Source organism: Solanum stenotomum, chromosome 1 (assembly GCF_019186545.1).
Source record: "Solanum stenotomum isolate F172 chromosome 1, ASM1918654v1, whole genome shotgun sequence".
NCBI classification, from domain to species: domain Eukaryota; kingdom Viridiplantae; phylum Streptophyta; class Magnoliopsida; order Solanales; family Solanaceae; genus Solanum; species Solanum stenotomum.
Window position 1 is genome coordinate 50,641,292 of NC_064282.1, and position 23,999 is coordinate 50,665,290.

The window sequence follows — 23,999 nt, forward strand, 5'->3', positions numbered from 1 at the left end:
AATTGTTACTTGTGATTGGCTACTTGGGTACTTCTGGTGAGCATCCAGTTCGAGGTCCGGCCTCCGTACTGTCAGATTCTACTAATTAGGGTTGAGGTTCTGGTTCAATGTTCTTCGTTCTTGTGTTCTTATATGCAATTCTCTTTAGTTATAGTTATTCTGTGTACTCGTCGGGCTTATGGGGGTCCGTTCAGGTTTTTATGTAACTTGCGCATGAGTGTACCTTCTGGGCTTATGGGATCCAGTGAGGTGTAGTTAGCTTATAGATTACTTTAGTTAGTTCTTTGTACACTCGTGTGCATTCCTTTTTTAGTTAGATTTTTGTTCTTGACTTTGGTTTGTGTTATTCCTTCTTTTCATACTGCCTTTACTTTTCAAGTTCAGTCGGCCTATGATGCCTACTGGGTACCTGTTGTTTTGGTACTCATGCTACGCTCTGCATCTATTTTGTGATGCAGGTTCGGGCACTAGTAGCCAGCATTGATCGAGCTTGGAGCAAACTGATCCGGAGACGGGGGTGAGCACACGGCGTTTTGTACTATTTCAGTCTCTATCTGTACATATAGACTTGTCATTTACCTTTCGAGACAGTCCAATCTCTGTTGTCACTTTTGGGACTTGTACTCATTTTGTACTAGTGACTTCCAGGTTCTGGGAGGGATCTTTATTTGTATATATGTTTTGGTTTGCTTCTGTCGGTTTATATTCTTATTTGCCTACTCTTATTTAGTTTCTACCCTCAGACCCATTACTTGTTATATCGGGTTACAGGTTGGCTTACCTGGTGGTGGGTTATAGTAGGTGCCATCATGACTTGAGAAATCGGGTCGTGACAAGTTGATATCAGAGCCCCAGGTTTATCGATCTCACTTGTACAGAGCTAACGTCTAGTAGAGTCCCGCAGATCGGTGCGAAGACGTCCGTGACTTGTCTTCGGGAGGCTACAGGATGTCCTTAGGAAAATTTACTCTTTTGTTTCGCTTTCGTACAACGTGTGTTTTATTGGTTCCTTGAAATCTCACTTGTTTCACTCTTTCGGTGGATGAATCGCATGCGAGGCGGCGCGGTCGGGGCTGATGCAATCAGGCCTGCAGATAGATCCCCATCATGGGGTAGACGTCGACCCCGAGGTCGAGGCAGGGCCGTAGCACTAGCCCGAGATATAGAGGAGGTGAGAGATCGTTGTTTGGTACATGGGTTACGGTACCGTCTGAGGGTCGACACAGAGCATTTGGTTTCAGTCGGCCGTTCATTTCTTGATGTGGTCTGTAACATCCGACAATTTGAAGTGGCTTTGAAGGAGCTTGAAAAAAATGGAAATTTGGCTAAGTATGGAAATCAATGAGTTTTTGGCCAACTTTGAGTAGTCGTAACTCCTAGCTCAGGATGAGTTAGGAGTAGTTCCAGTTATGGTTGCGAAGCTCGTGGAGCGATCTTTCCAACGCCACCGAGTTTGCTCGATTCCGAGTTCGTATGAGGGAGTTATGCCCTTTAGAAGTTGGGCAGTTGGAAGGGAAATCCTTCCGGAAATTTAAGGGCATTTTGGTCCTTTCACAAACCTTTTTAATTGAACTCATATTGTTGAGTTAGGATGATTTTTGGATCATTTTTGTCCCTTTTTGGAAGATAAAGAGTTAGGGTTCTTGAGATTATAGAAGAGAAGAAGGAGAAGAAGAAGAAGAGGAGAAAGAGGAGCTTAGTCAAGATCGTCGTGGATTTTCGTCGGGGGTGATCCCTAAGAGGTATGTGAGTTTTTCATGTGGGTTGACCCTTTCCCTCACACATACCAAGTTTACTCTATGATTTGAGAAAAGATTGGGGTTTGAAGTTGTTAGTTGTTGTTGATGTTGTTGGTAGTGTTGTTGAACTTATTGTTCTTTGTGAGACATGATTGAGGTTGTGTAATTAAGTTGAACCTATGGTATGTTGAGGAAATTATGATTCTAAGAGGTATGCCCTTTTCAAAGTTGAATCACCATCAATTCGCAGAAATTTCTGGGCTATCGATCCCCATCTACGGGCCTGACCTATGGACCGTAGATCGATTGACGGTCCGTACTGGTCAACCGTCGATCAGGACAGAAGTTGGGTTTTTGAGGCATCGATCTACGGTCACGATCTACGGTCCGTGACCTGACCTACGGACTGTAAGTCAGGACCGTAGGTCAACACTTAGTCATTTCCTTAAATGAATTCTGGGAAGTTTCTGAAGTGATCTACGGACCTGCAGTACGGACCGTAAGTCCATCTACGGTCCGTCGATGGAGTCCGTAAGTCTCATCTGTGTCACCAGAAATCTGAGGTCTCAGCCAAGTTTCCCCACTTCTTTCCTCACCTTCTCATGCTTGTTCCAAAGTATTATACCTATGATCTATAGTTGTTTCCGACCCTCCAAAGTACGTCTAAGAATTCAAGAACCCCTCCATAACATGTGATCGAACACCTTGAATTCATAATTTCGATTCAAGGAGAGATAGTTCCAAGTCAAGTGAAGTCAAGCTTAGAAGTAAGTAAGTCAAAGCAAGTCTTTAAGGTTTTCCAAGAGTCTTCATTGAACGTTTTAACTTCATTCTAAGACTCAAGTTCCAAGTTAAGTATTGAGTTTCAAGTCAAGTCAAAAGTTAAGAGTTTCACGTCAAGCCAAGAGTTCAAGGAAAGTAAAAAGTTTAAAGTTGAGTTCTTTTCTCAAAGTTATTAGGGAACTATGTATTCCCAAAGGAGTTTTAAAGAAATGTCCTTACATTTGAATAAGGTTGGAAACTGAGATTTCCAAAGGGGCCTTCGGGCTAGTTTTGAGTAATTATCTCATATCAGCAGGAATAAATATGTTTTTTAAAAAAACATAAGAGCCAGTACATTTTGGGAGTAGTATCGAGCACCGAATTGGGGGAACGTTCAAAGAACCCACAGCCCCCATAGAACCATGTTAGCCACCATGGGTAGAAAAGGATCATACTTTTTAGATGAATCCTTTTCAGATTAGACTAGTGGATCCATTAGGCAGTTCAGGTCTTATACCTTTGGCCGGGTATAAAATGCTCTGGCAGTGTGAGGTCGACGCTGTATCATCACTATAGCTCTTATGTGATGGTTGTCGGTTAGAAAAACTCCCACAGCAGTCATTGTATCTTTCATACACAGCAGTTATTGTATTTTTATATACATCAGTTCATTGTATTTCTATATGCATTTCAGGCTTATTGTATCTTGTATACATACAGAGTTTATAGCATGTTTTAAACAGTCTTTCTTTATATCGCACTTGTTTTAAATTGCCTTATATTGAAAGAAGTCAGTCAGGTTGAGTTGAGTTGAGCCAGGTAAGCTATTTCAGTTTCTTCCAGATTTCCTTCTAGCCTATGTTGCTTAGCTTTCCAGCTCGCATACTCGTACATTCCATGTACTGATGCCAGTTGGCCTGCATCGTTTGATGATGCAGATTCAGGTACCCCAGATCAGCATCCTGCACGTCGTTGATCCAGCTGAGCACCCCAGAGTCTATGGTGAGCCTCCTTGCTTTCTGGAGGACTCAATCATTTTGTGTTCTTAGTTTTTGTTCTATTAGGATGTTGCGGGGTCTGTCCCAACATCCATCTCAGTATTTTAGAGGCTTCATAGACAGGCAGTCAGTCAGTTAGTTTTGAGTCTCTCATCTATATATATATATGTAAATATTCTATTTTGAGATTCGAGCTGCCTTTGTGGCCATATTTTATAAGTTAAGTTGTTTCGAAATATTGCATTTCTTTGAGTTATTCTGTTGAGTTAGGTTTCCGCTGAGTTAAGAAAGCCAGGCCAAGGGTTCGCTTGGGGCCAGAAATGGTCTCCGGGTGTCGGTCCCGCCCAGGGTGTAGGCTCGGGGCGTGACATGGTCGATCATGCCCGATCCATGGAGCATATTCATCGCGAGGTCCTAGGGGGCAGTGATAAGAGGGCAGGTTACCAGGGCAGCTACAGCGGGTCCCAAACTAGGGGAATAGACTCCTATGAGAGGCCCCGCCATAGGTTCCAACAGGGTCAGTCCAGTCGGCCTTTTCAGGCTGCATTACCTGCTTCTGAGGGAGACCAACATCAGCAGGGTGGTCCTAGTACGGGCCAGAGTTCGAGGGGATCAGATTCCCTCCCTTCCTACCGAAGTCGGGTTACTTTAGGGCATTCATCTTCGGGGTGTTTTGATTTCGGTGCGCTTGAAAATTGGTCCAGAGGGTGCCCCTAGTGAGGGCGAGGAGCGATTGTACCAGCTCCATTTGCACCTAGACCAGTTTCAGCAGTGCCCCCTCCAGCTAAAGGTGGTGGTTAGGGCCAGGATCGTCGGGACAGCCGACGGGGTACTAGAGGCGGAGCTCGGGGAGGCAGGTTAGGTAGGAAATCAGATGCATCGAGCAGAGGTGCTCAGGGCCATTTCTATTCAGCCCCGGCGTGAGCGGTGGCTGACGCATCTGATGATGTCATTACAAGTACACTTTTATTATGCCATCAACCTGCTACAGTATTATTTGATCCCGGGTCCACATTTTCGTATGTATCTATTTATTTTGCTCCCCGATTGGGTATGAGGTCTGAGTCTTTGGTAGAGCCGATTCATGTTTCGACCCCGGTGGGTGAGTTCTTAGTAGTGGATCAGGTATTGCGATCTTGCTTAGTGACTATGTAGGGTTAAGATACTAGAGTTGATCTTATTTTGCTAGATATGGTTGATTTCGATATGATTTTGGGCATGGACTGGTTATCCCCTTACCATGCAGTCTTGGATTGCTACGCCAAGACTGTTACCTTAGCGATGCCTGGCATTCCCCCAGTGTTGTGGCAGGGTGCTTATAGTCACACACCGACGGGGATCATCTCTTTTATGCGAGCTAGGCGGTTGGTTGCTTCTGGGTGTTTAGCTTATTTTGCCTATGTGCGAGATATGAGTAGAGAGGGCCCTTCAGTTAACTCAGTTCCTGTGGTTAGAGAGTTTGCAGATGTGTTCCCTACAGACCTACCTAGCTTACCCCCAGATCGGGACATTGATTTTGCCATAAATTTGGGGCTCGACTCTCGTCCTATTTCTATTCCGCCTAACCGGATGGCTCTTGCAGAGCTCAGGGAGCTCAGTGTTCAGTTAGAGGATCTCTTAGGTAAAGGGTTTATCCATCCGAGTGTGTCGCCTTGGGGTGCTCTTGTTCTGTTTGTGAAGAAGAAGGATAAGACTATGAGGATGTGCATTGACTACAGGCAGCTGAACAAGGTGACGGTGAAGTACCGTTACCCCATGCCTCCTATCGATGATTTGTTTGATCAGCTTCAGGGTGCTGTCATGTTTTCTAAGATTGATTTGAGGTCCGAGTACCATCAGCAGAGGATTAGGGCAGCGGACAATCCTAAGGCTGCATTTAGGACCCGTTATGGCCATTATGAGTTCTTGGTGATGTCATTTGGGTTGACTAATGCCCCTGTTGCCTTCATGGATTTGATGACACGTGTGTTCAGGCCATACCTTGATTTATTTTTCATCGTCTTTATTAATGACATACTGGTATACTCGCGGAGCCGGAGTGAGCATGAGCAGCATTTGAGGATAGTGCTCCAGACTTTGAAAGATCAGCGGCTTTATGCCAAGTTCTCAAAGTGCGAGTTTTGGCTTGAGTCTGTAGCCTTCTTGGGGCACGTGGTGTCCAAGTAGGGTATTAGGGTTGATCCGGCGAAGATTGTGGCTATTCGTGATTGGCGCAGGCCCACTTCTGTTACTGAGGTTCGTAGCTTCGTCGGGTTAGGAAGTTACTACAGACGCTTTGTTGAGGGTTTTTCTACTATTGTAGCCCCTCTGACCTAGTTGACTCGTGTTGATGTTCCCTTTGTTTGGTCTGAGGAGTGTGAGGCGAGCTTTTTGAAGCTCAATGAGTTATTGACCACCGCTCTTATATTGACTCTTCCAGTTGTGGGTGAGGGATTCACGATTTATTGTGACGCATCCGGTGTTGGTTTGTGTTGTGTATTGATGCAGCAGGGCCAGGTTATTGCTTATGCATCGAGGCATCTTAAGATTCATGAGCGCAACTACCCCACCCATTACTTGGAGTTGGCGGCGGTAGTTTTCGCACTTAAGATTTGGAGGCACTACTTGTATGGAGTTTGATGTGAGATCTATACCGATCATAGGATTCTTCAGTACATCATGAGCTAGAGGGACCTTAATTCGAGGCAAGGCGAATGTGGTAGCGGACACCTTGAGCCAGAAGGCGGTGAGTATGGGTAGTCTAGCCTTCTTATCTGTTGAGGAGTGACCCTTAGCTTTGGACATTCAGTCCTTAGCTAATAGAATGGTTCGGTTGGATATCTCAGATTCTAGACGCGTCTTGGCCTTTATGGCAGTTCAATCTTCTTTGCTCGATAGGATCCGTGGTTGCCAGTTTGAGGATGATACCTTGGTGGCCCTTAGAGATCGAGTGTTAGCGGGTGATGGTGGTTTGGCTACCTTAGATCCTGATGGAGTGTTGAAATTTGTCGGCCGCATCTGTGTTCTGAGAATTGGAGATTTGATACAATTGATACTTTCTAAGGCCCATGAGTCTAGATACTCTATCCATCTGGGCACAGTGAAGATGTATCGTGATTTGAGGCAGCATTACTGGTGGAGTGGCATGAGGAGAGATATTGCTGACTTTGTTTCCCGTTGCTTGTGTTGCAAGCAGGTAAAGGCCGAGCATTTGAGGCCTGGTGGCGACTTCCAGAGATTACCCATTTCGGAGTGAAAGTGGGAGTGTATCACTATGGACTTCATTGTGGGGTTGCCTCGGACTTCTAGAGGTGTCGACAACATTTGGGTCATCGTGGATCGATTGACCAAGTCAGCATACTTCCTTCCTGTTCATACTACTTTCAGTGCCGAGAGGTTGGCTCGTATCTACATTAGGCAGGTGGTCTGTCTTCATGGCGTGCCTGTTTCTATCATTTCAGACCGGGGTTCACAGTTCACTTCCAGCTTTTGGAGGGCTTTTCAGGAGGAGTTGGGCACCCGTGTCCACCTTAGCACAGCTTTTCACCCACAGACTAATGGCCAGTCGAAGCATACTATTTAGGTCCTTGAGGATATGTTGCGGGCCTATGGTATGCATTTGTAGGTCAGTGGGACCAATTTTTGCCTTCGACGGAGTTTGCGTACAACAATAGTTACCACTCTAGTATTCAGATGGCCCCATTCGAGGCCTTATATGGTAGGCGTTGTCGCTCTCCAGTTGGTTGGTTTGAGTCTATAGAGCCTAGGCCGCGTGGTACAAATTTGCTTCAAGAGGCCCTGGATCATGTGAGGGTTATTAAGTATAGGCTCAGGACGGTTCAGAGTAGGCACCAGAGTTATGCAGATCAGAGGCGTCGACCTTTGAGATTCTCTGTTGGTGATCGGGTATTTCTCCGTGTGTCGCCCATGAAGGGCGTGATAAGATTTGGGAGGCGGGGCAAGCTTAGCCCCAAGTACATTGGGCCTTTTGAGATACTCCGTACAGTTGGGGAGATTGCTTAAGAGTTGGCCCTACCTCCAGCATTTTCAGCCATCCACCCCGTGTTTCATGTTTTGATGTTGCGGCGGTATGTTCCTGATGATTCCCATGTGCTCCAGTATGATGCAGTCGAGTTGGATGATCGTTTGACATTTGTAAAAGAGCCAGTTGCCATTCTAGCCAGAGATTGCGCTTGAGAGCCATTCCTGTTGTTAAGGTCCGTTGGAGGCATCGTCCAGTCAAACAGGCTACCTGGAAGACCAAGCAGGAGATGCGAGAGCAGTTTCCCGGCTTGTTAGAGCCTTCTGGTACTTCTTGATCCTTTCTTTCGCGGACGAAAGTCCTTTTTAGTAGTGGATATTGTAATGACCCTCCTGGTCATTTTTGTTTCTTGCATTCTGTGTGTCGTTTAGAGAGTTCCTGTAGCGACCCCAAGTCATTTATGGCTTGCTGGGACTGACAGTTCAGTCACCTGGTCGTTCGTTTGGTTATGTTGCAAGTTTTAGTGTTTTGGAGCTTATGAACCTTGAACGATCCATTTTTATCAAAAGTTCAAGAAGACGACCTCAGAATATAATTCTGACTGTTCCATCAGCTTCGAAATGGCCAAATTAGGCTGGTAGTATAGTTGGCACGAATATCGAGGCATTTGATGTGAGTTTGGATCATTAGGCATTTTAGCCTTTGAAATTTGGGTTGACTTTAGTCAATATTCTTGAAAAACATGCTCAGATGAAAATTCCGTCAGTGCGGTTAGCTCCGAAATGTCAAGTTTGGTCTAGATTGACCCTTCTTTTGTGTCTGGAGGGTTTTGATAATTTTCTAAGCTATTTTGTGGTTTTGACTTAAAATGGCATTTGGAAGTAGGACCCATTTTTTATCGAGATGACCTCTGATGGAAATTCTGACTGCGCCGTTCAGTTTGATATGTCGAATTTGGTATGGTTGCATATCCGTTTGCATGCACGGGGTTTCGAACGAGATCGGAGCACCCCGTCGGAGTTTTTAGTTTTTGGGAAAAGTGCAGAAAATCTGATATAAGATGCAGAAAAACCAGCAAATTTTCCCTAAACTTAAACCCTCATAACTCTCTCATCTCTCAACCGATTTGGGCGATTCAAAAGGAAAAGTTGTGAGCTTTTTCGAGGACAACCCGTTGGTGAGCTCGGATAGTGATTTGGGGTCTCTGTTTGAGGTAATTTTCATAAAATACCTGCTGCCACGACCCTTTTTGTGAGATTAATTTTGAAAAATTTTGAGACTTGTTTTCTCAGCCTTTCTAGGTCCGATTTCAGTGATTTTCGAGGCTATCTTGAGTGGTTTTTTGAGGAGAACGTCGTGGTGTTGTCGCATTTCACTGTAGACCTCTAGTTTCTGGTAAATATACTGATTCAACTGCTGTCCCATTTCTAGTTTTGGAGAAAATTTGGGTTTTAGTTGCATGTTGATATTATGTTATTCCCGAGCCCCGAATTGTGTCCCATTTTGGGAAATGAGCTGTGTGAAACTAGTTAGGACCCACTTTTGGGGTTAATTCCAGAATTTACAGCGCGGGTTCCACTTTCCCCGTTTTGACCCCGAAATTGGTCAGTCTCCGTTTGTTGTGATTTTGGTGTCTAAATGATCGTAATAACATTGTGACTCTAATTTTTATAGCGGGGCAGCATTTCGATGACGTTCGGAAAGGGAAAGCTCCGGAGAAGTGATTTTGGAACGCGTGTGATCAGCCTACAGGTAGGCTACGGTTTCCCTCTCCTAGATTGAGCTTGAGAACATGGATGCATGTTGATTAGCTGGGATTTGGGTTGGGTTGTTATTGAATCATGCGTAGGTGTTTGGAAATCATCTTTTCAACCTATTTCGAAAATTATCGGGTAACTGTGAGCGTGCTTTGTGTTATTAATTGACCCTCCTCGCTATGTGGAATGCTTGCATGCTTAATTTACAATTTGTTGAAGCATTTGGTCCTTAGTTTAGGTTTGACTAGTGCTTGCCTTAGAAATACATCATTCGGATCATATAGGCCTTAGTTTTATCCCGACGTCGCTCGGCCGACTTAGATCCCTGTAGACTGGTGTAGCAGACTTGAGCTTGATAGTTTGGGCCTTAGCTAGGCGATAGGTTTTCTCCGATAATAGTTATCCTTATTTCCCCGATGTTACAGCTTCAAGAGTTACGTTGGCGACGCTAGTTCTACTTTGCGATTTGAATTTGATTTTCGATTTGGTTCCAAGGACTTTCGTTGATTGGCTAGGTGTGGACGGCGATCCACGGACATTTGTGAGAATAGATCGATTGAGACATTTTCAGCAGCTACATTGGCACTTATATAGAGCATCCGGTTAGAGTTTCGGCCTCTATTGCCCAGATACTTATATAGAGCATCCGGTTAGAGTTCCGGCCTCTATTGCCCAGATACTTATATAGAGCATCCGGTTAAAGTTTCGGCCTCTATTGCCCGAATACTTATATAGAACATCCGGTTAGAGTTCCGGCCTCTATTGCCCAGATACTTATATAGAGCATCCGGTTAGAGTTTCGACCTCTTATACTTGTTACTTGTGATTGGTTACTTGGGCACTTCTGGTGAGCATCCGGTTCGAGGTTCGGCCTCGGTACTGTCAGATTCTACTAATTAGGGTTGAGGTTCTGGTTCGATGTTCTTCGTTCTTGGGTTCTTATATGCAATTCTCTTTAGTTATAGTTATTTTGTGTACTCGTCGGGGTTATGGGGGTCCGTTCGGGTGTTTATTTAACTTGCGCTCGAGTGTACTTTCTGGGCTTATGGGGTCCAGTTAGGTGTGGTTAGCTTATAGATTACTTTAGTTAGTTCTTTGTACACTCGTGTGCATTCCTTTGTTAGTTAGATTTTTGTTCTTGACTTCGGTTTGTGTTATTCCTTCTTTTCATACTGCCTTTACTTTTCAAGTTCAGTCGGCCTATGATACCTACTGGGTACTTGTTGTTTTGGTACTCATGCTACGTTCTGCATCTATTTCGTGATGCAGGTTCGGGCACTAGTAGCCAACGTTGATCGAGCTTGGATCATACTGATCCGGAGACGAGGGTGAGCACACGGCGTTTTGTACTATTTCAGTCTCCATCTGTACATATAGACTTGTCTTTTACCTTTCGAGATAGTCCAATATCTGTTGTCCACTTTTGGGACTTGTACTCATTTTGTAGTAGCTCTGTACTAGTGACTTCCAGGTTCTGGGAGGGATCTTTATTTGTATATTTGTTTTGGTTTGCTTCTGCCTGTTTATATTGTTATTTGCCTACTCTTGTTTAGTTTCTACCCTCAGACCCATTACTTGTTGTTCCGGGTTACGGGTTGGCTTACCTGCTGGTGGGTTATAGTAGATGTCATCATGACTTGAGAAATTGGATCGTGACATCGCCATTCGAAACAAGTACCCATTGCCTCGAATAGATGACCTTTTTGACCAATTGCAAGGTGCATCAGTTTTTTCTAAGATTGATCTAAGGTCTAGTTACCATCAGTTAAAGATTAGGCCTGAGGATGTGCTCAAGATGGCGTTTAGAACCTATTATAGGCACTATGAGTTTCTAGTTATGTCTTTTGGTTTGACTAATGCGCATGCAACTTTCATGAGTTTGATGAATGGGTGTTCAAGCCATTTCTTGACTCAGTTGTTATAGTCTTTATTGATGACATTTTGGTCTATTCAAAAAGTGAGGAAGAGCATGCCGACCATCTTCGTATTGTTCTGGGTGTTCTTGGGAAACAAAGGTTGTATGCGAAATTTTCTAAGTGTGAATTTTGGTCGACTTCGGTTGCATTTTTGGGGCATGTAGTTTCAAAGGAAGGAGTAATGGTAGATCCCCAAAAGTTTGAGGCGGTTAAGAATTGGGTTCGACCTAGCTTTGTGACGGAAGTTAGGAGTTTTGTAGGGCTCGCTAGCTACTATCCTCGATTTGTGAAGAACTTTGATTCTAGTGCCACTCACTTGACAAATTTGACCAAAAAGGAGATACAATTTGAATAGACTGAAAAATGTGATGAGAGTTTTCAAAAGCTCAAGACTCTTTTGACCACCGCGCCTATCTAGCACTATCGGTTGAAGGTAAAGATTTTATAGTTTATTGTGATACTTCACATTTTGGTTTGGGTGCGGTATTGATGCAGGATAAGAATGTCATATCCTATGTATCGTGGCAGTTGAAGGTGCATGAGAGGAATTATCCAACGCATGATTTGGAGTTGGCAGCTGTAGTATTTGCTCTTAAGATCTGGCGGCATTATATTTATGGTGTTAGTGTGAGGTGTTTACTGATCATCGTAGTTTGCAGCATATGTTCACTCAAAAGGATCTGAATTTGAGACAGAGAAAGTGGATGGAGCTACTTAAGGATTATGATGTGACCATTCAAAACCATCCGGTAAGGCTAATATAGTGGCAAACGCTTTGAGTCGAAAAGCGGTGAGTATGGGTAATTTAGCTTGCTTGAGGGTAACTAAGTGACCTTTGGCTAACGAAATTCACACCTTGGAGTCTAAGCTCATGCAATTGGGCATCTCAGAAAAGGCGGGGTGTTAGCTAGCATTGAAGTTAGGGCCATGTTCATTGAGGAGATCAAGACCAAACAATTTGAGGATGAAAATTTGAACGAGCTTAAGAATAAGATTGTTATTGGTAAGGCACGAGAGACCACTCTTGATGCGAAAGGTGTACTCCGTTTTAAAGGAAGGATTTGTGTTCTATGAGTTGATGACTTGGTTCAGAAATTGTTGACAGAATCCCATGGATCGCGATATTCCATTCATCCGGGTGTGACCAAGATGTACCGAGATTTGAAACGAATTTATCGGTGGCTGGGCATGAAGAAAGACATAGTGGAGTTTATGGCTAAGTGTCAAAATTGCCAACAAGTAAAGTATGAACATCAAAGGCATGCAGGTTTGCTTCAGAGAATGTCAATTCCAAAATGAAAGTAGGAAAGGATAGCCATGGATTTTATGGTTGGTCTTCCCAAGACTTTGGGGAAATTTGATTCTATTTGGGTAGTAGTTGATCGATTGACTAAGTCAGCCCATTTTATTCCGGTAAGAATAGATTATAATGTTGAACAATTGGCTAAGGTTTATGTGAAAGAGATAGTGAGGTTGCATGGGGTACCCCTTTCTATCATCTTAGACCGTGGTACGCAATTTACCTCCAAGTTTTAGAGGAAGTTACATGATGAATTGGGCACACAAGTGACTTTTAGTACAACTTTCCATCCACAGACATACGGGCAGTCAGAGAGGACTATTCAAGTGTTAGAAGACATGTTGAGGGCATCTGTGATTGATTTTGGAGGGCATTGGGATAAGTTCCTACCATTGTGTGAGGTCTCATATAATAATAGTTATCACTCCAACATTGATATGGCACTATTTGAGGCACTTTATGGGAGGCGATGTAGATCACCCATAGGATGGTTCGAGGCTGGAGATGTGAAACATTTGGGTTGATTTAGTGAAGGATGCTTAAGATAAGGTGAGAAGCATCCCAGCTAAGATTTTAGCGGCCCAGAATAGACAGAAGAAATATGCAGACCATAAGGTAAGAGACATGGCATTTCAGACTGGTGAGAATGTTCTTCTTAAGGTATCACCCATGAAAGGGGTGATGAGATTTGGCAAGAAGGGCAAGCTCAGTATGTGATACACTGGTCTCTTTGAGGTTTTTGAATGTGTAGGGGCCAGTGGCTTATAAATTGGCTTTACCTCCTAACCTATCGAGAGTTCATCCGGTATTTCATGTGTCCATGTTGAAGAGATATCATGGTGACGGGGATTACATCATAAAATGGGACTCATTTGTATTAGACAAAGACCTTCAGTATGAGAAGGAACCGATTGCAATTCTTGATCGTGATGTGCCTAAGCTTAGGACCAAGGAGATTAAGTTTGTGAAGGTTCAGTGGAAGCATCTTCCTGTTGAGGAAGCTACTTGGGAAATCGAGAAGGACATGCGAGACAAATATCCCCAGTTGTTCGTCGATTCAGGTACTACTACATTCTTTCTTTAGCCTATTTTTCCTAAGTTTGTCACTCAGGGACGAATGATGGATAAATTGGTATCTATTGTAACGATTGGTTTCTGTCATTACAGAAAAGCCAGCGGGGAAAAATTTTGGGCCGGAAAACTTTTTCGTAATAACTTGAAATTTCCCAACCTAGTCCAGATTTTGATGAAATCGGAGTCATTAAGGTCTAGGGAAATATGGTAAAAATTGAGTGATCTAATTTTGAATTTGATCACATGAGTAGATAGCTAAGACGTTTAGGAACCCGTACGACTTTACGGAATTAAATTCGGGTTAGTAGAACTCCTGAAACTGATCTTAGCGTGAACGGGTAGTTTCTGAGTATCGTTGGTTGTAGGTGATGGTTGTGATTTCATATTGTGTGATGTATGTTTGTTCTTGCTTCATTATAATACATGTATGTATGCGGATGTTGCATTATTGATCACACTAATTGTAAATGAGGATAGATGAATGATGAATGCCATGAATCATTACTTGATTGTATGATTTTTGAGAATATACTTGTGATTGTGATTGTGGCTTCTTGAATGGATCGGGTGTTGCATTCCAACACACTAACTTGGATCATTTGTCACGTTCCGGCATAAAAAGAGATCGGTTGCCACATTCCGGCATAAAAATTGGATCGGGTACCACGTACCGGTATGCTAACAGTTTGGGTGTAAGTCCCATGAGAGGACCATTGATTTGACATAACTGTATATCTTGAGAAATGTGAAATTGTTCGTTGTTCGTAAAAGATGTTGATATCGTATATGTTCGGTGTATGCATGTTATTATTTTATTGTAATGACTAATGTATGTTGCACTTAATGGGATAGTCGTGTGATCCTACCAGTACATTGTGGTTGTGTACTGATACTGCACTTGCTCTTTCTTTTGTGAAGTATAGGGCATTTTCAAGCGGCTATTGACAGACCTCGATTAGAACATCAGTGATCGTTTCGAATTCAAGGGTGAGCCAGTTCTTCCGGGCTGCCTTGAGTTCTCCTTTTGTTTAGTCCATTTCTTCGAACTTAGACTAGTTCTTTAGATAATTCTCTCGTTTAGTTTGGGTTGCACCCACTTCTTTAGACCATTGTTCCTTGTTTAGAGTTTTGGTACATTGATTTTCAAGTTCTAGGCGTTATTTCCACAATCGTTTGTTAGACTTTTAGAGTTTATGGGAACTCTACTTTAATTCTGCATTTAAACCTACTTCAGTATCCTTAAATGCTTAGTTTTATGGTTAGCTAATTAGTATTAATGGTTCTCCCACCGGAGGGTTAGTGTGGGTGTCAATCACGATGGTCTGGGTCGTGACATAGTATCATTGACTAATGAGTAATTTCTGAACAAGAAACATATATATATATATATATATATATATATATATATGCACACACTTATTTAGTATCAATTGATGAAATTATCAATCTTAGTGATACCATTACAATGTATGATACTGATTTAGTATCAGTTAAGCGAAATTTATCAGCCTTAATGAATGGGGGTATGGGCTGTAATTATTTTGAGAGAATGAGTCATTCTTGAATTACTTTGGATTGAGATATGAACATGTAAATATTTTGACTTTTATGACACATTCATGTAGTTTTTTTATATCTTATTCTTTGCATGCACATGAACAAAACAATAGAAAATGTGATATTGACTAGCACACACTTATTTAGTATCAATTGATGAAATTATCAACCTTAGTGATACCAATACATTGTATGATACTAATTTAGTATCAGTTAAGCAAAATTTATCAGCCTTAATGAATGAAGGTATGAACTGTAATTATTTTGAGAGAATGAGTCATTCTTGAATTACTTAGGATTGAGATATGAACATGTAATTATTTTGACTTTTATGACACATTCATGTAGTTTTTTTCTATCTTATACTTTGCATGTACATGAACAAAACAATAGAAAATGTGATATTGACTAATCCATGAAAAGTCAATTATATCAAAGAATAAATATTATAATTAAAAATATGTAAGAAGATAAAATTCATTAAAAAGTAAGAATTTCACAATCTTTAAAGTTATTAATATACGTGATAATACAAAATTTCTAAAATTCAAATATTAAAAATGATCATTCATAATCTTAATGAGATCCTGAGTTACCGTGAGAAGCGTGAATAAGTCTAATAACCTAGTTAAATAATAAACAAGAACATATAATAAAAATTAAATAATGATACCACCATATCAAATTAGGTATAACATAAAATGACTCTTTGTTACCCAACAATAAAGAATAAATTTAACAATACAATTTAAGTAACCATCAAAACAACACATAGTCAAACACTACACGTCCTCAATCACATGATCAACAAACTCCTAATTCACAAATGTTGACAAAGCAACCACTGATGGAGCTAAAGCATGTAACTATTAAATTAAAAAATATCTAATGAGTTTCATCAAGTGTACAATTTGTACCATAATTTACCTTTATTTTTATTTATATTATTGATAAGATAGAAACTTCATAATTCACCTTGATTTTTGGACTGAAAATGCTGAAGGTAATAAAAGTTAACTAGGATAACAAGACCTAAAATTTGAAAATAGCAGCACCACTTGAAGGCTTGGATGCAAAAATGTACAAGCCAAGATCATTCTTACTGATGGTTCCTTTGTCAATCCTTGATTGATAAAATTGCTCCTGAAACATAATAAACCACCATATTATGGGTTTGGTTAGAGCATAACGATTACGATAAAATATTCATGACTTATTAAATAGAGATGACAATGAAATTAACCTTCAAATTGAGTATAAATTGTGGAACAAGACTCTCTTTCACCAATGCCACTGCACAACCACCCCATCCGGCTCCTGTAAGCCTAGCTCCAAGAGCACCATTATCTCGACAAATCTTCACAAGTTCTTCTAATTCTGGACAACTGATTCCAACAAATAATTGAAACTCATCGACTGAGATATTTCAATCCAGAGGGGGGAATATTATAAAAAGAATGGGAGTTCCATGTAATAAGGTCCAACAGTAAAGCTGGAGTTTTACCTGCACTCATAAAGGACGCTGCAGCTATGGTGACTGTCGTTCATAAGGTCACCTAACTTCTTCAACATGTCTTCATCACTGCAATGACCAATTTGTTACGATTTTAAGTATGACGAAAAGAAAAGCTGGGAAAAGCCCGGTGAAAAGCACATCCTCCATGACAGACCTTAATTCTGACGATACGGTGTCTTTAAAAGCGTGCACACGTTTGGCTTCAGAATATACATGGGCAGCTCTCTGAAAGGTGAAAGAAGATCACTAATTTGTGAAAATTCAAGTGGAGTAAAAGATACTGATGTTATGCAATAAGAAATGACAATTTAATGATTATATCAATATAAGCAGACATGACTAAAGGAACAAACATCTACAATTCTTTATTAAAGAAGTACAAGCAAAGGTATGTGTGGAAATAATAAAAGGCCTATGCAAGAGAACTTATTAATTGTCAACATCTTTCTAAGGAATAAAATGGACAAAGGATTTGAAGCAAATCAATTTGAAACAGGTAAAGGCCCAGTATGAAGACGGAAACACAAAGAAAAAACGAAAACGGAATAGGTATGAAAGCACATACTGACCTGATGCAACTTGTAACACTTAGCAGCACGAAGCACTTCCAAAGAAGTTGGTGAGGCGGCAAAGATTGTTTCCAGCCTTTCCTTGGTGATATTCTCAATGTCTTCGCTGGTATATGGTTCTTCATGCAATAGCTCCTGTAGGAGTGGTGGGAATTGTTACAGATAAATGTAATATAAGCAAACAACAAGAGTAAAAGCACAAACCCCTATTTGAATACGAACATAACATGGACCACAATCACAAACTAATACTGAGAGAATGAAAAAGAAAAACAAAGTGAAAATCCAATCCACCTACGCATGATTATTCAACTTGAAGAAAATGCAATCACAGATATCACCCAATGGGCAGGGAGGCAAACTAGTAATTAATGAAATCGAATCACAAAGGCAGATGTCAGGCAAGAGGGGAATGAACCAAGATTATAGAGTACATACCTTGACAGCAAGGATAGGATCAGAAGAACTGTGTGTACCAGCGAATGATACACACAACCCTTCAACATCAGAAAGAGTTTTTACACTAGATATCGCCTCCTTAGGTTCCATCCCCAGCTTAATACCCAGTACAATCTGCAAAATTTCAAATCAGCATCTAAAGGGGAAAACTAGCATATCCAAGTAGGTTATTCTGCAAGTTTTGCACAAAAAGCAAATAAATAGTCAACAGCATGGTTTTCCTGCAACTCCAGCAAATAAAATATACCATGCTCTCCCCATGGATCTCAAAAGGCTAGTTCTACTACCACACGCACAATGCCAAATTTGTCTTTCCATCTAAACCATTTAGAACTCAGAACTATTGCCATGGATACTACATACTCTACATTATTACAAGGAGTGTTATCAAAGGCGAAAAGCGCAAAAAAGCTCTAAGGTCCATTGGGGCTTTAAGCGAAAAGCACAAATACAGCATGGCCTTAATGAAAAAAGGTGCAAAGGGAGAAAAAAAACAAATATATGTGTTTAGTCCAAAACTAATAATTATAAACATGAATGACAATTATATGAACAAAGAAATTGAATTTTTTTAATGATAACGTGAAATATCAATTGTTTAGTGTCGCATCTTCAACAGATGCTTATTGGCAAGGATAAATATGCCTTAGAACCTTGATGACGACACTGAAGTGCACATAAAGCGAGGCGAAGAGCTCACCATGTTTTGAGCCTCGCTTAGAGCTTAAGCTCGCCTTTGACAACACTAATTCCAAGGACTACAGTCTCCTAAGGACATTGAGTTTGTAAAAGATATTAATGAACCACTAAGCAAAGTGTAAATTAAGGAATAAGTCATAAATCTAGGTAGTTTAATTTTTATTTTTTATAATGGTGATGTCTGAACCACTCGACTAAGTATTTAGCTTCAAGTTTCAAGATACTAAAATAAGATGTCATAAGAAATTTAAAAACCCCAAGAAACCAATTGAGAAACAGATAATTAGAACTATTATGATCAGAGAGATAAGAAAATCATCCTCTTTGCTCTAACATCAGAAATTTATCAAACAAAGGGTGCTAAATCTTACAGCAGCTAGTCGGCATTCAACAACCCGATTATTGTAGTTAACTGCAGCAGTAACTGCTTTTTGTGATTCAGCTAATGAATGGGCTATCACAAAAGTTCCACCAGCAGGCAGTTGTACATCAGTTGCACGTATAGGATTGAAATCAATCAGCTCAGCAAACCCAGATTTTGCCATAACAGAGATGGCCTGCACAAAATAATCGATTGATGCCTTTAAGAATCAAATATTAAGTCAAGACTGTCTGCATTGCTATATTGAACTAGCAAAGAGACACATTATATTGAAATTCACGAGAAGAATAAGGAAAACATCAATATTTAGGATAACTAATTATATACAGCACTTTGCATTGGTCCAGCTGTAACTAAGTAACCAAGATTTAGTGTTCAATTGCATTACCTGATCCATTCCACCAGACTGAGTCCCGATGTGCCTTTCACACTCACATGTGAGTTGAGCAATTTCTTTCTGCAGAGAAAATATTATCACTTCTAGGCCAAACCAGAGATACAGCTAACACTACCAACAGATTCAAATTTTGCAAACTCAAGCAAATGAAGATAGAAGAAAAGGAAGATAGTTTCAACAAATTAGGAAAGAAATTAGTCATGACAAATTCATTCATCTTAATGTTGTACTCCTTACAAAGAAACTTCTAAAGAGGAAAAGAAATCAGATCCAAAACAAATGTTCAGGGTGGAAGCCGATCAAACAGCCATAGATGGATGCCACAGTAGTGGCAGACCTAGATTTTTCGTCAAGAAGGTTCAACACAGAATCTTTCCGACTGCGGCAGCACGAGTATTTAAGGTCAACCATGACAAGCAGGTTTTGCTTGCTGTTCTTTTATTGATATTTTGAAACTATTCGTTTATTCAAAACAGTTGAATTAAAACTTTCAACAAATAACTTGTTTACTTCAAAAGGTTTGTTCTCACTTCATTTTAACCAAAAATCAACTTAATCATTATTATAGTCATCTAACAATATTAATACCTATAACAAAAGAAACCCCCAACCAAAAGAAAAGGAGCGCAAACTGAATTAAACAAAAATCAAGAAAAAGTTGAAAAATTTTTGCTCTAATAAAATTTGAAGTTCTCTAATTTAATTTTTTAGTCTTTTCCCTAACATAACTTTTGAAGTGTTGTCTCTAGATTTATTGCTAGCTTTATCACTTAAAAGAAGTATTGCAGAAACTTAGCCTATGAAAACACAAAAGAAAGACTAATTTTATATAACATAAAAAATTCACATTAAACTCAACAATAAGCTAAACAAAACTTAATTACCAAACATTAGGTTAATTATACACAAAAGCAAAGAACTACCAAACTAACATCAAGCTAGAAAAGAAAATAAATTCTTTGCATGATATGGTAAGGATACTACCTTGGGCATGTTAACACCAATTGAAGCCATTATAGCAATAAAGGACGAGCAAACAAATGCTGCAGAGCTCGAAAGTCCAGACCCTAAAGCCAGCAAACATGGAAACCATGAAATAAGCCATAAAAGCGGACTACTTAATTACTACCGGACAGTATTCAAGATCGGAAGACCTATATATATACCTGTAGGAACTGTACCATCAACAATAACATCAAGTCCAACAGGTTCACCAACATCTATCCCTTTCAACTTGGCATATTCATAGAAACCCTTGTACCTGCACACACAGATTAGCAGTTTTACTATGACATGCATATATGAATAGTTTAAACTTTTATATTTTAACTTTCTTCTCACAGCACATACTTCCCAAGAGTTCACATAAAGCATGATAAATGAAGTAAAATTTAATGTCTGTCAACTTGTGGTTCATCTCAATACTTTCTGATTCTCTGGATCTTGGATGAAGAAATCAAGAAAGTAAGGTCTTACCCACAAATGAAATAATGACCCCATCTGTGACTCTTCAGATCAACCTCCTGAAAAGTTAGACAAAAGGTTATTGACAAAAAAAAAAACAAAAAAACTGACAGTACTCAAGAATCATGATTCAGTTATCTCTTAAAAGCTTTTGGGGAATAATAGAAGTTGTTTTTCAGAAGCTAAAAAAAACTAGTTTTTCCATAAAAGTATGTTTTTGAAAAATACTTGTGAGAAAAATACACTTAAAAGCATTTTTAAAATCTTGAGCAAACACTAACGGCTGCTCAAAAGTGTTTTTAAAATTTATTGTCCAAACACAAACTACTTCTCACCAAAAGTACTTCGAAAAAAAAACATTTTTCAAAAATAAGTTGATTTTAAAAGATCGGCCAAATAGGCTATAAAGCTCGAAGGATGTCACAACATTTTATATGTATGTGGTGTAAAGCAAAATAATGATGAAAAAAGTGACAGAAAGAATCTCAAGCAAATTCCATATTCTCTCTCACCAATGATAACACCCAAAAAAATATTTCAGAGTAAAAAAATATGTTAGCAGCCTCGTCAATTCAAATACATCAGAGATCACAAACCAAAAGCACATAGTCAAAGTTATGATACCTGCAGATGATCAGCAGGGTAAGTACACAAGGAGTACTTATCACTATTCACATTGGCAATTCTAAGAAGCTTCTGAGGTTCATTAGAGTCGTGTTTCCGTATAGCCACAATTGTGTCTTGCCGAATTGCCATAGGCAAAACAGAGTAACCCTCATAGTCTATGTGTTCTCCAATCAGGTTCACTCTCCCTGCATACCATAATTGAACAACAACAAAGATTCATAGTTGAAATACGAATATACCATACTATTAAAGTTCAAATTTTGAACATAACCGACAAGATTTTGAAAACCCAGATTTTGAATTAAACCCACAAGAAAGAAAGAAAGAAAGTTGAGATTTTGAAAGTGTAATTGACCTGGGGATCGAGCGTAGACATGAGGGGATTGGCCAAATAAGTCTATAAACTTGGCTTTCAAATTCTTGAATCGAAGTTGAGCCTCTTCAAGCTGTGATCCACTACCATAAACAGGTTCAAGATCAGAGAAAATTGGAATTGGTAATTCCTCGTGTCTAGCCATTCAATTTTGTGTAGTTTCTCAACAGCAACAGTGAAATCTGATGAAGAATTGACAAGGAATATACAGATAATTAAAAGAGAGAAAGAGACTCGAGGATATTTTATTACATAAAAAGTTGATAAGAGAGTTGTCTTTTTGAATGGGATTGTATTGTGATGATGTAAGGAATTGAAGTAGATTTTTGGATAATTCGTGGGACTCCTAAATCATGTGACTCAAATTACTTTTTACCATTTTTTTGGTTTACCTTTTTTGACTTCCTTTAACACTCTGTTTGGATTATTGTTACTCATTGTTTCATAATGTATTATATTGTATTGTATTATATTGTACTGTATTGTATGGTAGATACAATATTTGGCTAGACTGTATTATTTGTTATTGTTTAATAACATATTAATTGTTTGGTTTGATTATATAGTTCTGTATTGTAATTTATAAATTTACTAAAATACCCTTAATTATTCTAGGGTAGGAGGTTTAACTAAAATTAAATAATATAAGGTAAAGGGTAAAATAGTATTTTGAAATATTATGTAAAGATATAATTGGAAAAAGAAATTAAGTAACAATAGAAAACACACCAAATCGGTTGTTCCATAAAATAGGGGTTTTCATTGTTACGTAACAACGAAATTTAACAATACAATACAATACATTTTAAGTAACAATCAAAACAAACATTGTAGGTATAGTAACGATACAATACAATACAATGGGTAACAATGATCCAAACAGAGTATAAGAGTTCCTTTTACAAAACTCATCTAATTTTTTATATGATGTATCCTATTTGGTCGAGAATTTGCTCATAAAATTTTTAAATTTTTGAAAATAAAATTTATATATTTGTAAATTAGGTAAAATATGTTGAATTCGAAAGTAATTAGGACGTCATGCGAAAGCTTACAATTGTAAATCATATGTCCATAAATTAGAGAACCATAAAATTATACTAAAAGACATAAAATTCTTATATGATATGACCAATTGGCCTACATAATTAGAAACTAATTAAAAGCATGTAGAGAGAAAATCTTCTCATAAATAAAAATTTCTAAAGGAATACATACATTGTGGATTCTATTGTGTTATGCTATGAGAATGAGATCTTCAATTTATAGATCTCCAAAATTTTCCCCTAAGAAAAAAAAACCAAATATGAAAGAAAATTATATTATTATTTTTTCGGAAAACTAAAAACAATTATTGTAATGCTTTAAAATCAAATATGGTAAGAAAATCAGGGCAAAACTCTAACAATAAGTATTATAAGTAATAATAATTGACAATTCAAAAAATTTAAAAGATATATGAAAAATTTATAGTAAAAAATAAACTTGTTTGAATTTCAAAATTTCAAAACGTGTCACGTAAATTACAACAAGCGGAGTACTAATATAGTGGGTTATATAAAATTTATTAAGGAACTAGGCTTTGGGATTGTTATGTTGATGAAACTTATATAGCGCATTAAATTAGTGTGTTATAAAAAAATATGGAAAATGGTCATATTTTTCCATGTATTCTCGAAAAAAAGGGTTATATTTGTTCTTTGTCATACTTTTTAAATATATTTTCCCCTATCATCTAACTTTAGACACATATTTTTCCTTGGACAATTAAGTCTTATATCCTCAGTTTTATTATCCTGCTTGGCACACCTATATGTATACTAGTATACGTATCCGCGCGTTGCGTGACTATTTTAAAATATAATAATATTTTAAATTTTAAAAACTAAGATTTATTGCCTATTTAGTAATGTATATTTTAAAAGTAATAATACTAATCAATAACTTATTTATTTGAGCACATTAAATTAATATTTATATAACATAATTTTCATAATACCAGACATGGCACATGCACATATTTGGTGCAATAAGATCCTAAGACCACGTTTGCTTTATTACTCTTCATAGGATTTTGTATTTTGAAATGACTCTTTGTTCATAATAATTTTTACCGTATAACTTGCTTGATTTCTAAAATATGTTAAAGTCCTAAAGTTAATTTTATTTTTACTTATATTTGATTAGAATAACTTTTTTAAAAAAAAGATATTTTTTGTAGTTTAAAACTTCTTCAATTACGATAAACAGGAAAAGTTATAACCATCTTTAAAATTATAAGTATTAAATTAAAAAATTTAAATATTTATCTATCAATATTATGTTTATCTTGTAAAATAAATGAAATTTTAAAATTTCTACAATCAAGACAAAGTGGAAACATTGTAACCATCTCAAAAATTCTTTAGTATTAAATTTAAATTTTAAACCTTAATCTGTCAATTAACTT

The 23,999-nt window shown here is 38.7% G+C and overlaps 1 protein-coding gene across 1 annotated transcript; it reads right to left on the minus strand.

Moving 5' to 3' along the window:
* Positions 1–15,935: 15,935 nt before the first annotated feature.
* Positions 15,936–21,768, minus strand: LOC125860846 (galactokinase). Its single transcript, XM_049540879.1, has 13 exons — positions 21,533–21,768; positions 21,175–21,362; positions 20,563–20,609; positions 20,253–20,347; positions 20,071–20,153; positions 19,078–19,146; positions 18,679–18,864; positions 17,588–17,722; positions 17,150–17,284; positions 16,735–16,805; positions 16,569–16,646; positions 16,308–16,449; positions 15,936–16,207 (listed from the first exon to the last, which is right to left on the minus strand). The coding sequence occupies exons 1-13, from the start codon at positions 21,693–21,695 to the stop codon at positions 16,097–16,099; spliced, it is 1,503 nt and encodes a 500-aa protein (XP_049396836.1). The 5' UTR covers positions 21,696–21,768; the 3' UTR covers positions 15,936–16,096.
* Positions 21,769–23,999: the final 2,231 nt, after the last annotated feature.

What these genes read in the sequence shown, in the direction of transcription:
- LOC125860846 (XM_049540879.1), bottom strand. Translation starts at nt 21,695, where the DNA reads ATGGCTAGACACGAGGAATTACCAATTCCAATTTTCTCTGATCTTGAA. An exon ending in ACCCTGCTGATCATCTGCAG is followed by an intron (nt 20,610 to 21,174) that starts GTATCATAACTT and finishes CTAACTTTTCAG; the next exon opens with GAGGTTGATCTGAAGAGTCA. An exon ending in AGTGTTACAAGTTGCATCAG is followed by an intron (nt 16,806 to 17,149) that starts GTCAGTATGTGC and finishes TTCACCTTTCAG; the next exon opens with AGAGCTGCCCATGTATATTC.